Below are 16,986 nucleotides of genomic sequence, written 5' to 3' on the forward strand. Positions count from 1 at the left end.
CAGCCTAATCTCTAGCATGGGATAAAAACCTCACACCTTCTGCTGCCCAACCTCACTGGAATTCACACCCTACACTGTCAGGAGGTCCCAAAAGAACATCTCACTCCCCACTGCCACCTTCAACAAACTGCCACATGATGTGCAAGGGTTCACTTAATCTGCAAAAGCACCCACCCCTCCCTGTCTGCCATTCATATTCCATCCTTTTAGACAGAAGAACACAAAAATGTAATCTGGTCCTGAAGGCTTCAACAATGATCTGATCACTTCTTTACAGAGACTCATAAGTACAAGCTTCAAAGGCTCCTCTGTTACACAATGGGACCATCTGGGTTTCCATGGACTTTTTTTCTGCCACTTCCAGGTAATTCTGAAAGGACATGGAGCACTCCATTTCTCAATAAAACTCCCCTGAGGGAGAGGGTCCTAAGAATTCCTTGTGGCGGAAGCTGATGCACATACTCAAAGAAATTACTGCCACTTTCCAGGAGAAACTGGAGTTTTCATGTAGATGAGTGACCATGCAAAAAACAGATCTTCTGGTACATAACTGCCCACCAAAAGAAGAAAAGGCACAGCAAATATTGGCACACTTGGTGCAGCTAAGTTGCCATACTGTGCTCGCTCTACTGAGCTAAAATGAAATATTTCAAAGGTGTAGACTAGACTATTTAAAAATCTAGAGTGGGCTCCTTATACTTAAAGGAAGACTAAAGCCTAACTAAAGAAGTAGCTAGAAATGTTGTACATGATGTTTTGTGCTTCGGTACCAGCCCAAGGCAACCACAGCCCTTTAGCAGTAAAGATCTGTGTCTCCAAAGATGCCCCAGTAGCTCCCCATCTTCTTTTCTGCTGATTCCCTACACATGCTCTGTGCTGCTGTCACTTACTGAGCTTAGGGACCCACTCACAATATACAGTACACATAGAATAGAAATGTCACAATATAAGGCTGATTAGTAATTAATACACATAATTGCTACATGGCAGCACAGAAACCAATGCAATTAGCATCAGAAGATCTAATAAGGAATGTCTTTCTCTCTTGCCCCCTGCAGGAGCTGTTTGAGCGATTGCGGCTGATTTGCACCATAGGTTACTCCATCTCCTTCGCTGCTTTGTTGTTGGCCCTCTGCATTCTCTGCGAAAAATATGTTAATATAAAATAAGGATATACTGTATGTTCATTGTTTCTCCTAGCTATACTCCTGCTTTTACATCTTTCTTTTATTAAATTCCATAAGCCATGTTCTTGTCATGTAAATTTCCTCTTCTTGTTCTCTCCGCATTAGCAAGCTTTCTCTTCTGATCTTTCCCTTTTTTTTGTAGCTTTTTTCCTTCTCGCCTTAGTTATCTCTTTCTGTCTTGTTTTCTACTTCCGGCTTTAGAGTTGGAAGAGATCTATTGTACAGACAAGTACATTTAGGAGAGGAAAACTTAGCCAAAGGTTGACATTACTGACATCCAATCATATAACAATACTATCCCCACTTAATATTTCTGTAATTGGTTCCTCCAAATTGTTGTTCTGTCCAAACAGAAATTCTGAAGGAACAGTCAAAAGAAAAAACACAGGGACCACATAAAAACAAAAATGTTCTTTTAATGTTCTGCTTGGTCTGTGAAATGAGCACAATGGACGAAAAAAAAAAATACACATAAAAACTGGTATTTTTGCTATGTACAGAAAACACATTATCTAAACACACAATCAAAAGAGTGTCCAAAAATGGGAGAGGATAAGCACTTAAAAGCAGGTTTCTTGTTAAAGAGCAGATCTATTCTCAATTTTAATGGAGAGTGATACAGTTTAGTGTATTTTATGTAGAGCTGGTTGGTTGCTCTTAATGGATCTCTCAAAGCACAACAGAAGCAAACATGGAGTGGAAACCCCCTTGAACCTGAGGGGTGATTACCAAGATGGAAACTTGAAGATAAAGATCAGAAGCAGATAACTGGCAGAGCTCTTGCACAATGTGGCTTCCCCAGCAGCAAGCAAAACAAAAAGGAAACAAATACATTTATGCAAATTCATTCTGGGACGCTGTCGGCTGGCTTAACTGTCCCATCGGCTCTTCTTACGCTTGGGAGGTACGGGTATGGCAAAGGTGTCAGTTTTTGCCTCCCTGGTGCCCTCTTTCCTGCTGTCTCCATCATCCCCTACTACCTCTCTTCTCCCATCTCCTGAACTCTCTCTCCTCCCATCTCCATCTCGAGAACTCTCTCTACGTCCCTCCCCATCCCTAGAGCTCTCGCGCCTGCCCTCGCCCCCATCTCGTGAGCCATCTCTACGACTTTCTCCATCCCGCGAGCTGTCTCTTCGCCCATCTCGGGAGCTTTCTCTCCTTCCCTCGCCTCCATTTCTCTCTCCGTGACGACTACTGCTTGAGTGTCGATGTCCATCTCCATGCCGATATCCTTCCCGATCACTAGGACGATGGCTGTCCCCATGGCGTCCTTTGCTGTCACTATGTCGCTCTCTACCACCACTTTCACTACCTGCACTTGCACCATCGCGGGCACCAAACAATGTAGCTGCTGGGTAGCTGGCACTGCTGATGTTTGCTGGATAACCAGTGGGAATGCTGCTAAGAGTCCCACTGCTGGTAAAGCCTAGCATGGCTGTGTGAACTGGTGGTGGAGCAGCTTCTGCAGGGAGTTTCCCACTAGGTGGATGTGCACTGGGAACAGAACTTAAACTCCCAGCACTGGTCCAAGCTCCAGAGTTAATTGAAGACGTACCAGTTTTCTGGGTGCTAGCACTGGCAGCAACAAAATGATTCTTGTACTGAGACTGTCAACAGAGGAGAAATAGGTGAATTTTCTATGTTTGCATTGCAAAACCATGGGGTATATGCTTGTAGTTTAAACCATGAAAATGCTCACCTGAAAAGCAGACTTCATGGCAGATAACCTGTCTCCCATGGCACCTCCTGAAGGTTTAAATGCTTCATAATTGCTCATCACATTTCCACCAGTGCCATGTTCCTAGGGGCAAAAAGTAAAAATGTTGTAGACATCTCAAGGCCAATGATAATTGAAGACATTTGAAAACAATTGAAGTCTGTGCTCACCGAGCTTTCAGCTCCTAGCCCGGGTCTTTCACGGTATCCAAGGCCTCCACCCCCAATGTTTAACTTCTTGCCCTTTCCAGCCTTGAAGCGAGACTTACGGAACCAGGAATTCTTGGAAGAGGAGGAAAAAAATAAAAAAAAGTCAAATCACAAACTTGCAAATCAAACAAAATGAAGACAGATTTGTCAACACTGGGGCTCAGATATGTTACATTATTTCATAGGTTAAAGCAGCTCTGAAGGATTTGTTTTACCTGCATGGCCAGATCCAGCAGCTCTTTTGACACGTACTGATTGGCACCCTCGAGGTTTCTCACCAAGTCTCCAGCAAAGTTGCTCTCTTTGGATGTTAACAGAGTATAGGCCACTCCCTTTTCACCCGCTCTGCCTGTTCGACCAATGCGATGAGTGTGCGTGTCGATGTCTCGTGCCACGTCATAGTTTACCACAGTCTTGATTGATGGAATATCCAAGCCCCGGGCTGCCGAAAAAATGCAATGTGTTATTCTGATAAAGAATTGAGGATGTCGCGAGACAAGGACAACCAACGACGACATAAGGATCTGCACTTATATCAGAAACATGTTGATTTGCTTGCAACAACTGCTACAGAACAGGCGTGTTCGTATTTTGGCCATTTTTAGGGTTGTGCAAAGCTTGTGATTCCACAGTTTTTAGCAGCCTTTGGAAATATTATACATATTAATGATCTGACCAAACACAATTGACCTGGAGACATAGGAATCAAGCCTCATTTCAATATAACGCCTTATATTAGACACACTTAAAACCCAAACAGATCTAACTGCAGACTCTAGTCATCTCCAGTGCACAAATGTTTATGCTGCTGGCGGACCATATTAAGACCCGAGGTCAAAGAGTTTTGTCTTGCTGCCTGATCGACTTTCCTACCTGCCACATCTGTAGCAACCAGGACAGGGATGGATTTCTTCTTGAAATCAGAAATGACCTTGTTTCTCTCACTCTGGTCCATATCACCATGGAGAAGACCCAGGGGATGGTCGTCTTGTCGTAAATTGGCAGCCAGCTCCTCTGCATTGGCCTTTTTGGTGACAAACACCAAGACACTTCCAGTTGATGTAAACTCCACCAGTCTGCGTGTTAGCCACGTCCACTTTTCTGGGCCAGAGGGCAAAATCTCTACCACCTGAGTGATGTCTTCATTTGCCTGAGAGGTACGTGGACACAAGAGGTAACATGGGGAATACAGACAGAATGTATGTGTATAATCTGAAGAGGTGTGGATACTGTCAAAATATATATACCATAGGTTTTCAACTATCTCACCTCTCCAATATCGCCCTGAACCACACGGATAGGATCGACTAGAATGTCTCTGGCCAACTTTTCAATCTTCTTTCGAAAGGTGGCGCTGAATAAGAGAGCTGGCAGGGAAGGAGAGAGTAAACCATCACTGTGAGCTCCTGACAAGCATATTGACTCTAGCAATATAATACTGTGCCAGTCATTCATATCCATTTGCACCTGTACAAAACTGTCAAATAACTTACTTTGTCTATCCGGTCGCACGTGGTTTGCAATGGATCGAACCTGGTATTCTGTCAGAAACAAACAAACAAAAAAATACACTATTACGTGTGACCTTCCTACCACCACAACATTCTCAAGTTGAAGAAGGTCCACTACCAACAACCAAACTCTGAAGAATATCCTTATAAAAAGAACCCTTTTAGTGGAAATATCTCTTTACACTGAACAGGAACTGATGTCAGGATGGTTAGTACCATCTCTTTTTAGTCCTTTGTCATAATAGTGTGTTACTAAACTTCCTCCTTCTCACTGTTCCCCACTTATTAGGCCAGCTACTTACCAAACCCCATGTCAAACATACGGTCAGCTTCATCAAACACCAGGTATGTGACACGCTGGAGATTGGTAGCCTTCTTCTTAACATGGTCAATAAGTCGACCCTGCAGTGGAAGTAAGATGTTAATGTTAGAGTGTTCCTCTACAGCTTCATGTGGTGGGTGATTGTGGGTTTGTGTGTTAGATATATAGTCCAATTTTATCCATTCAATCTATGGACCATATAACACTTCCTTGAAAGTTGAAGAACATATTAATTGTTATATTAAGATCCTTGCATTGGTTCTAATACAGACTCTATAGTAATATACAATCTGGTCTTTACTCACCGGAGTACACACAACTATTTCGGCGCCTTCCTGTAGGGCTTTTGCCTGTTCCCACATGCTGCCGCCTCCATACACTGCTACAGAGCGCAGATTATACGCCTTCCCAAACCGCTTGCATTCACTGTGGATCTGAGATGGAGACGTTACTATAATAACACATATTTATAAAGCACATACTCAGCCGTGTGTACAATAGAAAAGTCTCTACATCATAAATACAGATTACAATACAAACAGACTGATACAAGAGGGTTAATTGGACCTTATAATCTAAAAACAGGGTTACGGAAGATAGTTCATAGTACAAGTTGATCCAGAGACTAGTCAGGAAGGATTTTCCCCCTCTGAGGCAAATTGGACAGGCAAATTGGACAGGCAAATTGGGTTTTTTGCCTTCCTCTGGATCAAATAGCAGTTAGGCAGGTTAAAACAGAGTTAAAAAGTTGAACTTGATGGATGTGTGTCTTTTTCCTACCTAATTTACTAGGTTACTATGTAAAAAAAAAACATGCTTTATATTCAGAAATATAGACTTCACCTAAGCAAGTACGAACATTATTTAAGAGCAAAATGCACAATGCCCATAACATATTCAGCACAGATATTATTTAAAGAGATTCTATAGTTTCCCTTTTATTTGTCTCACCATTGCAATAAGAGATCAATATATTTCACCCCCCCCAAATGCTATAAAAGTATTAGTAACTTAAAATGCTCATCCATGCTTAAGCTGCCATTTTCTCTCACACTGGCTGGACACAATCCTTCTTCTCCACTGTTACATCTCCTACTGTGTTATAATATCCTACGACTGCTGTCAACAGGACATAAGACATTTGCCTTAATATATTACAGTCTGATCAAGAGAAAATAATCTAAATACTAATTATCATCTGGTGCAAATTACTAAAGCTATTGCATGCATGATCCTATCAATGTATAGTCTGATAGACATTTCTGTAGACCACTTGTGTAGTTACTGTAGTAAGGTGTGTAGTACCTGCTGGCACAGCTCACGGGTGGGGCACACAATCACAGCAATGGGCCCATCCGCCGGCTGCAGTTCCTTCTGGTCCATGATGTGCACTAGGATTGGCCAAATAAATGCAGCAGTTTTACCACTTCCAGTCTTTGCAATGCCGATCATGTCTCGTCCACTCAGGGCCACTGGGATTCCCTAAATATATAGGGGTTAAGATTTAGGTGAAAGTCAGTAAAGAAAGAATAGACAGAATGAAGACAGAACGCGCTGCACATACCTGACACTGGATGGGCGTGGGTTGAGTGTATTCTGACTTCCGGATCTGGTGCAGTAGCTGTTCATCAAATCCAAAGTGAGCAAAACTGCTGCAAAGACGTGGTGGTGCTGCCCCAGAAACCTGTGTGTAAGGGATGAAACATTTGTGTGAGATTATAGAGAATAATGTCGCTCCAAATTACTTAATTCGTTTTCTTACCCGCAGGTTTAGCTTGTGTCTCAGCTCTGTGATCTGCTGTGGGGTCTGAGAGGTGATTGCCTCATGTTCTTCATAGAAGTTCTTCTCAAAAGGTGGATACTCAATCTGTATGTGAAATTAAACAGAAGAATACATCAGTTGTAAACAGTATGCCAGTGGGATCCTTCGACAGGTAAGGGATAAACACTCACTTCTGTGTGATCAATAGGAGGCAGAGGGTCGATAATGCGCTTTGTAGTCGGGGCAATGGGATTGCCATCACTGTCATACTCCAGATTGTCTTCCTCCTCTTCCGGAACAAGGCCGGCGGTTGGATTTTCAGCCATGTATCGGAAATAAGCTTCCTGCAGGGGCAAAAGGAAAAAGGACTAGAGGAATGAAGGTATTACATTTCTCCCTCCATCCCCATTTAAACCTTTTTTGCTCACAAGAATCTTATTTTCAGTGGCGACAAGAATCCCACAGAGGTCTGGCAAGTGATAGACAGGATACTTAAAATGGATACCAAAATCACATCTTTTTATATAGAACAGTTCAACAAAAAAAAAGCAAGCAAATAATAAAGTAATCCTATGAATGCCAACTGTGTAGCCTTGATTGAGAACTAAACCCTAAACTGAACTTATTGCACCAGTCTAAAGTGTCAGCATCTCAATAGCAGCAATGATCCAGGACCTCAAATTTGTCACAGGGGGTCACCATCTTGGAAAGTGTCTGTGACACTCACATGCTCAGTGGGCTCTGATTGGCTGTTGAGAAGCTAAGCTTAGGGCTCGTCACTAATTATCCATCAGAAAATGAGGTTGGTCTGTAATATAAGCTGATGCTATAGGTTTGCTGATTATTCAATTCTGATGCTAATTGCACTGGTTTCTGTGCTGCCATGTAGTAATTATCTGTATTAATCACTAATCAGCCTTATATTGTGACATTTCTATTCTATGTGTACTGTATATTGTGAGTGGGTCCCTAAGCTCAGTAAGTGACAGCAGCACAGAGCATGTGCAGTGAATCAGCAGAAAAGAAGATGGGGAGCTACTGGGGCATCTTTGGAGACACAGATCTTTACTGCTAAAGAGCTGTGGTTGCCTTGGGCTTGTACAGAAGCCCAAAACATTATGTACAACATTTCTATAGTTAAGCTTTACTTCTCCTTTAAGAGCTTCACCCATGCTACAGTGCTCTCAATGCAGTCCACTCTGTCTTAATGACCGACAGGGAGAAGATTCAGCCCTAATTAGAACTGTATTTTTTTTTTTTAATTTGCATTCTTGTGGACAAGGAAATTATAAACTATGCCTACAACAGGGCTTCAGGTAAGAGCAGAAAAGCAATAGTCTGGTTCTTGAAATATTACCTAGTGCCGTTCTGAGTGCCTATTGTAATATTAAAATAATATTATGACTATATATAAAAGGATATGTGCAACCTTCCTTCACATCGGTGCCACCACAAAAGGGAAAAGCCATAACATATAAAAGGATTATATGCAGCAGGCCCTGATATCCATGTCTACTCTCATGCATGTACCCTATTTGCTCTCGGGTCTCTTCTTCTAACTGCTAGACCCTGCACTGATCTCCCCAAATACCCAGACACAAAAATAAATATCTACACATTTACCTGATCATCTTCTTCCTCAATGTCGTCACGGATACCCCTGCAAGAAAGAAGAAGAGAAACAAACTTCCCTGCAAGTGGTCCAAATGCTCAGCTGTGAATCACACAGAGTGCATGAAATACTGCCCCTACTGGCAAGCACACAATATATCAGAAGAGGTTTTGGTCAGTGACAGGCTCGGGATATATTTCCCTGCTAAACAGCATTAAGTACAGCAAATCAGTTGTGCACATGAGCCCGATAAATAGCGTTTGATTGGAAACTGTCTTCTGACTATTATCTGAATTTAACCCGAATCTATACTTCCTGTTGTCTGTTTATTAAACAGAGCAAATAACGACTAGTTTCAGGTTAAACATAATCCTGCCTCCTGGACATTTTGAAATCATAATGCGAAGGATTAATTCTCCCTCCTGTATAATGAGCTCCTTTCCTTATTTATTCTGCATAAGACACAGACAGGCAGAAAAAAAGGTAAGAACTTATTATACTGAGCTTTTCCTTGCATAGACTCGAAGTAAGTAAACACAATCAAATCAAATAACAAAATTAGATCTAAATAATAGTCAAAACACACTTTCAATGTAAAGCCTAATTACAGGGCTCATTGTAATCACTAGGGTATAGAACCTTTAAAGGGATACTCTCATGGGAAAAAAAAATTTTTTCAAAATGAATCAGTTAATAGTGCTACTCCAGCAGAATTCTGAACTGAAATCCATTTCTCAAAAGAGCAAACAGATTTTTTTATATTCAATTTTGAAATCTGACATGGGGCTAGACATTTTGTCAATTTCCCGGCTGCCCCAAGTCATGTGACTTGCGCTCTGATAAACTTCAATCACTATTTACTGCTGTACTGCAAGTTGGAGTGATATCACCCCCTCCCTTTTCTCCACCAGCAGCCAAACAAAAGAACAATGGGAAGGTAACCAGATAGCAGCTCCCTAACACAAGATAACAGCTGCCTGGTAGATCTAGGAACAACACTCAATAGTAAAAACCCATGTCCCACTGAGACACATTCAGTTACATTGAGAAAGAAAAACAGCAGCCTGCCAGAAAGCATTTCTCTCCTAACGTGCAGGCACAAGTCACATGACCAGGGCAGCTGGGAAATTGACAAAATGTCTAGCCCCATGTCTGATTTCAAAATTGAATATAAAAAAATCTGTTTGCTCTTTTGAGAAATGGTTTACAGTGCAGAATTTTGCTGGAGCAGCACTATTAACTGATTCATTTTGAAAAATTTTTTTTTTCCCATGACATGACATTAAGACCTCATGACAAGGTACGTGCTACTGCATACTTATTACCTCCCTATATGCCTAGTTACTGTTGCACAGAACCTCTGCACTGAAAATTAAGGTGCAACTGTTGCTCCTGCACTAGTCACATGACACAGAGTTCAATTCCTGAATACACATACCTGGCATTCGCTTTCTCTTTGTCTCTCTCCTCCAGTTTCCTCATATCTTTGGCAGCTTGATCCTACATATGAGAAAAATATTGAGCTTCATTCATAACAGATGTATTTCCTTGCAAAAGGTGCATCTGGCACCACAACCAAAAAAAAAAAAATTTACACATTGAAGACCACAGATCCTTTGAGGACACTTTGCCCTTGTTGCAGGACAGGCTGTTAAAAGACCAGATATTTATCCAATAGCTGATCTAGCCATCCAAGTAGCAGGCCTATTCAATCAAATCATTAGAACAAGGGATAATTGATATTAGATTACATCAAGGGCCCTCAAAAAGCTGTTGGCCATGGACCTGTTTTCAGAGCTCAGTAAGGACAGGATAAAAAATCCTATTGATTCCAAAAAGAAGCCTGATCTGTTATCAATAGAAGAGGGAGTTTTGGCTAATATATGGGCCTAATAAGCATGGTGTGTGGTCACCTTAAAGGGGTTGTTCACCTTTGAGTTCACTTTTAGTATGACGCAGAGAGGGATATTCTAAGACAGTTTGCATTTGGGTTTTCCTTTTTGATTAATTGAGTTATTTAGCTTTATATTCAGCAGCTCTGCAATTTCAGCCATCTGGTTGCTAGGGTCCAAGCAATCCCTAGCAACCATGCACCGATTTGAATAAGAGACTGGAATATGAAAAGGAGAAGCATGAATCGAAAGATGAGTAATAAAAAGTAGCAATAACATTAAATATGTGGCCTTTCAGAGCATTTGTTTTTAGATGGGGTTATTTGAAAGCTGGAAAGAATCAGAACAAGGCAAATAATTAAAAAACTAGAGAAGAAAAAAATGAAGACCAACTGAAAAGTTGTTTAGAATTGGCCATTCTATAATATACTAAAAGTTAACTTAAAGGGGATGTTCACCTTCCAACACTTTTTTCCAGTTCAGTTGGTTTCAGATTGTTCACCAGAAATAAAGACTTTTTCCAATTGCTTTCCATTTAAATTTTTTATAGCTTTTCCAAAATCTAAGTTTAATGTCTGGTACAGTCTGGCAGCTCAGTAATTCAGGTGCAGACTCTAAACTGTTACACTTTTGCAACATTTAGTTGATACATTTCTCTACAGTATCAGCAACTATTGTATCAATTCTAACAGCTGCCTGTAATGAAACTCAGGGATTTTGCTCAGCAGGGACAAAGATAAGAAATTTATCAACTAAATGTATCAATTTACTGTAGATCAGTTTACAGGGTCAGCGACCCCCCCTCACAGAGCTGCTTTAGAAGGTGAAAATGACACTTTATATGTCAATATTAGTAAAACAGTCACACATAGAAAATAATTGGAAAAAGTCTTTATTTCTGGTGAACTGTCTGAAACCAACTGAAGTGAAAAAAAGTGCTGGAAGGAGAACAACCCCTGTGAAGGTGAACCATCCCTTTAAAATAAAGAGACTAACCTCAACTTCTGCCATGAAAGCCTCCAGAGGATCCTCTTCACTGTCGGAATCCGTCTTGGAACGGAGCTGCTGCCTGGTCGGGGAATTCTCAGCTGGAATGTAGGGCAGGTCTACATTACTGGAGTCTTCCTCTTCATCATCAAAATAACTGCATAGAGAAGTAATCTGAATTACAGGATATCCAGCTGTGGGTAGTGCTTCATTGGATGAGGTTATATTATTCTTTAATAATATAAAGTGAATGTGACAGGGACCTTAGCCAGTAAGCTGCACCGGAGCAGGGACTGATTGGTTGTTCACCTTTCAGTTAACTTTTAGTATAATGTAGAGAGTGATATTCTGAGACAATTTGCAATTGGTTTTCATTTTTTATTATTTGTGGGTTTTGACTTTTACTTAGCTTTTAATTCAGCAGCTCTCTAGTTTGCAGGTTCAGCAATCTGGTTGCTAGGGTCCAAATTGACCCAGCAACCATGCACTGATTTGAATAAGTGACTGAATATGAATAGGAGAAGCCTGAATAGAAAGATGACTAATAAAGTAGCAAAAAATATAGAAAATAAATAATGAAGGCCAGTTGAAAAGTTGCTCAGAATTAGCCATTCTATAACATACTATATGTTAACAAAAAGGTGAACCACCCCTTTAAGGCTACAAGAAAAAGATGGCATTCTTGAGATTCTGTGCTTCCAACTTATTCATAGGCATGACCTATATACATATATTTTAATATTTGTGGCTTTTGAGTTTTTTAGCTTTTTATTCAGCAGCTCTCCTGTTTGGATTTTCACAAACCTGGTTGCTAGGGCCCAAATGACCCTAGCAGCCATGCATTGATTTGAATAAGAGACTGGAATATGAATAGGAGAGACCTGGATAGAAAGAGGAGTAATAAAAAGTAGCAACAACAAAACCTTTGTAGCCTTACAGAGCATTTGTTTTTAGATGGGGTCAGTGACCCCCATTGGAAAGCTACAAAGAGCCAGAAGAAGAAGGCAAATAATATAAAAAACAAATAACTAAGTTGCTTAAATTTAGCTATTCTATAACATACTAAGGGGCAAATTCATCAAGGGTCGAATATCGAGGGTTAATTAACCCTCGATATTCGACTAGGAATTAAAATCCTTCGACTTTGAATATCGAAGTCGAAGGATTTTTGCGCAAAAAAAGGAAGGAATCGTTCGATTAAATCCTTCGAAACGAACGATTCGAAGGATTTTAATCCAACGATCGAAGGATTATCCTTCGACCAAAAAAACTTAGCCAAGCCTATGGGGACCTTCCCCATAGGCTAACATTGGGTTCGGTAGCTTTTAGGTGGCGAACTAGGGGGTCGAAGTTTTTTCTTAAAGAGACAGTACTTCGACTAGCGAATGGTTGAATAGTCGAACGATTTTTAGTTCGAATCCTTCGATTCAAAGTCGAAGGTCGAAGTAGCCCAAAAAACACTTCGAAATTCGAAGTTTTTTTACTTTGAATACTTCACTCGAGCTTGGTGAATGGGCCCCTAAAAGTTAACTTGAAGGTGAACTACCGTTTTAACAATCTCTGAAAACCTCTGGGGAACATGTCACCACTAAACAAAGGCTAATAACTATTCTTTATACCAGTTCTCTCCAACGGTGGGTCAGTTACCCACTATATGGTCAGAGGTAAATTTAGAATGAAATGATGATGTCAGTGATTAAAGGAGAAGGAAACTCTTCTTCCACTTGGGGGTGCTAGATGTTAGGAACCCCTAAGTGATTGTATTTACTTTCCTGAAACCCGGGGCTGAGGCTCCTATCAGCAGAAAACTGCACCGGGGTTATACCAGTGAGCACCACAAAGTGATCCTCTTCCGGCTTCTTCTTTCTTCAAATTTCCAGGGCCAGACGTATATGCAGTATAATGGAAAAGCGACTTTATTTAAACTTCAGCTGTTTGCTCTACTTCGCATGCGCAGCTGAGAGAAGAAAGAAGAAGCCGAAAGAGGATCGATCCATGGGGCTCACTGGAATAACCCCGGCCGGTGCAGTTTTCTGCTGATAGGAGCACCGGCCCCGGGATTTCAGGTAAGTAAATACAATCACAAACATTTGGCACCCGCAAGTGGAAGAAGACTTTTCTTCTCCTTTAAAGCAATGGAGCTCTTGAGCAGTTTGGCGCCATATAAATCATTACATATACATTTAAATCAGAGTTACATTTAGCCTGTGGGCTTCCAGTTAGACATCATTTCTTACCCCTGGCCCCCCATCACTTACGAATTCTCTTCGTCAAAGTTCGCCCGCTTGGAGCCAATTTTGTAGAACGAGGGGAGCTGGTTACTAGTGGAGCCATACTTTGAGGACGCCGACTGAAAGGCACTGTGTGAGACTTGGGGCAACTTGGGCTCCTCCTTTTTCCCAGTGGAGATGGCAAATCCTCCAAACCCAAATCCACGCTTGTTGCCTGATCCTCCCTTGTTCCAGTTCATGGTTACGCTGAGGACACAAGATAACAATAGTGAGATTAGCGAATAAACACGCACATATAACAATATTAATAAAATGCGGCTCATGACGTACACGGAGATTTGTTCTTGTCCCAGAAAAGGTATCAGCAACACAAAGAGAAGGGATCAGGCCTCTTCCCATAATTCAGTAAACATTGCCCTAAAGCATTAGTCCTGTCATTGCCAATGAGAAGATCTGTCCTATTTCTAATATAAATGGATTTACAGGCCGTGAATTGATTCATTAAAGGAACAGTAACACCAAAAATGAAAGTGTTTTAAAGTAATGAAAATATCATGAAGTGTTGACCTGCACTGGTAAAACGGATGTGTTTGCTTCAGAAACAATACTATAGTTCATATAAACAAGCTGCTGTGTAGCCATGGGGGGAATTGAAAAAAGGCTATATGGCACAGGTTAAATAGTGGATAACAGATGCATAACATTATGTTCTACAGAGCTTATCTGCTATCTGAGCATTTTCTCCTTTGAATGGCTGCCCCCATGGCTACACAGCAGCTTGTTTATATAAACTATAGTAGTACTTATCTGTTATCTACTGTGTATCCTGTGCTTGAATGGCTGCCCCCATGGCTACACAGCAGCTTGTTTATATAAACTATAGTAGTACTTATCTGTTATCTACTGTGTATCCTGTGCTTGAATGGCTGCCCCCATGGCTAAACAGCAGCTTGTTTATATAAACTATAGTAGTACTTATCTGTTATCTACTGTGTATCCTGTGCTTGAATGGCTGTCCCCATGGCTACACAGCAGCTTGTTTATATAAACTATAGTAGTACTTATCTGTTATCTACGGAGTATCCTGTGCTTGAATGGCTGCCCCCATGGCTACACAGCAGTTTGTTTATATAAAATATAGTAATACTTATCTGTTATCTACTGTGTATCCTGTGCTTGAATGGCTGCCCCCATGGCTAAACAGCAGCTTGTTTATATAAACTATAGTAGTACTTATCTGTTATCTACGGAGTATCCTGTGCTTGAATGGCTGCCCCCATGGCTACACAGCAGCTTGTTTATATAAACTATAGTAGTACTTATCTGTTATCTACTGTGTATCCTGTGCTTGAATGGCTGCCCCCATGGCAACACAGCAGCTTGTTTATATAAACTATAGTAGTACTTATCTGTTATCTACGGAGTATCCTGTGCTTGAATGGCTGCCCCCATGGCTACACAGCAGCTTGTTTATATAAACTATAGTAGTACTTATCTGTTATCTACTGTGTATCCTGTGCTTGAATGGCTGCCCCCATGGCTACACAGCAGCTTGTTTATATAAACTATAGTAGTACTTATCTGTTATCTACTGTGTATCCTGTGCTTGAATGGCTGCCCCCATGGATACACAGCAGCTTGTTTATATAAACTATAGTAGTACTTATCTGTTATCTACTGTGTATCCTGTGCTTGAATGGCTGCCCCCATGGCTACACAGCAGCTTGTTTATATAAACTATAGTAGTACTTATCTGTTATCTACTGTGTATCCTGTGCTTGAATGGCTGCCCCCATGGCTACACAGCAGCTTGTTTATATAAACTATAGTAGTACTTATCTGTTATCTACTGTGTATCCTGTGCTTGAATGGCTGCCCCCATGGCTACACAGCAGCTTGTTTATATAAACTATAGTAATACTTATCTTTTATCTACTGTGTATCCTGTGCTTGAATGGCTGCCCCATGGCTACACAGCAGCTTGTTTATATAAACTATAGTAGTACTTATCTGTCATCTACTGTGTATCCTGTGCTTGAATGGCTGCCCCCATGGCTAAACAGCAGCTTGTTTATATAAACTATAGTAGTACTTATCTGTTATCTACTGTGTATCCTGTGCTTGAATGGCTGTCCCCATGGCTACACAGCAGCTTGTTTATATAAACTATAGTAGTACTTATCTGTTATCTACGGAGTATCCTGTGCTTGAATGGCTGCCCCCATGGCTACACAGCAGTTTGTTTATATAAAATATAGTAATACTTATCTGTTATCTACTGTGTATCCTGTGCTTGAATGGCTGCCCCCATGGCTAAACAGCAGCTTGTTTATATAAACTATAGTAGTACTTATCTGTTATCTACGGAGTATCCTGTGCTTGAATGGCTGCCCCCATGGCTACACAGCAGCTTGTTTATATAAACTATAGTAGTACTTATCTGTTATCTACTGTGTATCCTGTGCTTGAATGGCTGCCCCCATGGCTACACAGCAGCTTGTTTATATAAACTATAGTAGTACTTATCTGTTATCTACGGAGTATCCTGTGCTTGAATGGCTGCCCCCATGGCTACACAGCAGCTTGTTTATATAAACTATAGTAGTACTTATCTGTTATCTACTGTGTATCCTGTGCTTGAATGGCTGCCCCCATGGCTACACAGCAGCTTGTTTATATAAACTATAGTAGTACTTATCTGTTATCTACTGTGTATCCTGTGCTTGAATGGCTGCCCCCATGGCTACACAGCAGCTTGTTTATATAAACTATAGTAGTACTTATCTGTTATCTACTGTGTATCCTGTGCTTGAATGGCTGCCCCCATGGCTACACAGCAGCTTGTTTATATAAACTATAGTAGTACTTATCTGTTATCTACTGTGTATCCTGTGCTTGAATGGCTGCCCCCATGGCTACACAGCAGCTTGTTTATATAAACTATAGTAGTACTTATCTGTTATCTACTGTGTATCCTGTGCTTGAATGGCTGCCCCCATGGCTACACAGCAGCTGTACTGAATGAACCTCTGTAATAATTCATAATATGCCTATCAATAAAATCGTGAGAATTCCGCCACGTATATAATAATGTATATAATGTGTATAATAATGTATCTATATAGGTACAAGCACCTCCCCCCAAACCTTCATTACGTTTATTCAGGAGGCAGAGCCTTTGTGTTTATACAACCCGCCCCTTGTCCGTACGACTTGCCCTCCGTGACCAATACTGAGCCCCCGCGCACTGTTCTCTCGACTCCCCCTAATTACTCGCCCCCCCCCCAGCAATACGATTATCCCCGTACCCCAATGTCTCAGAAGCCTGCTCCTCCTTCGTTGCGCTGTCCGCCGCAGCCACCTCCGAGCTCAGCGCCTCGTAAACACGTCCGTCGCACCGAGATGACGTCAGGAACAGGGAGCGCGTCACGTGACTGGCTTGTATCTTCCAGCGCTGTGGTGTTCTGGGAGAGTGAGGTGGAGCGATTTTTTATGACTCTCTGTGCGTCGAAATGTCCCTCATTTTTTTTAAACTGCCTTTGGTCTCTGGTTGTGG

General features: G+C 41.3%; 1 protein-coding gene across 1 annotated transcript; it reads right to left on the minus strand.

The window, feature by feature from the left end:
• Positions 1 to 1,583: 1,583 nt before the first annotated feature.
• Positions 1,584 to 16,783, minus strand: ddx42.L (DEAD-box helicase 42 L homeolog). Its single transcript, NM_001087100.1, is given in 18 exon segments — positions 1,584 to 2,794; positions 2,887 to 2,988; positions 3,075 to 3,185; positions 3,329 to 3,555; positions 3,987 to 4,263; positions 4,383 to 4,480; positions 4,607 to 4,654; positions 4,927 to 5,026; positions 5,252 to 5,380; positions 6,252 to 6,428; positions 6,511 to 6,630; positions 6,709 to 6,813; positions 6,900 to 7,052; positions 8,332 to 8,368; positions 9,759 to 9,820; positions 11,209 to 11,356; positions 13,458 to 13,676; positions 16,739 to 16,783. Coding segments are annotated over 17 exon segments (2,844 nt in total). The 5' UTR covers positions 13,670 to 13,676; positions 16,739 to 16,783; the 3' UTR covers positions 1,584 to 2,056.
• Between the last annotated feature and the right edge of the window lie 203 nt (positions 16,784 to 16,986).

This window comes from Xenopus laevis, chromosome 9_10L, assembly GCF_017654675.1.
Source record: "Xenopus laevis strain J_2021 chromosome 9_10L, Xenopus_laevis_v10.1, whole genome shotgun sequence".
In the NCBI taxonomy this organism is placed as follows: domain Eukaryota; kingdom Metazoa; phylum Chordata; class Amphibia; order Anura; family Pipidae; genus Xenopus; species Xenopus laevis.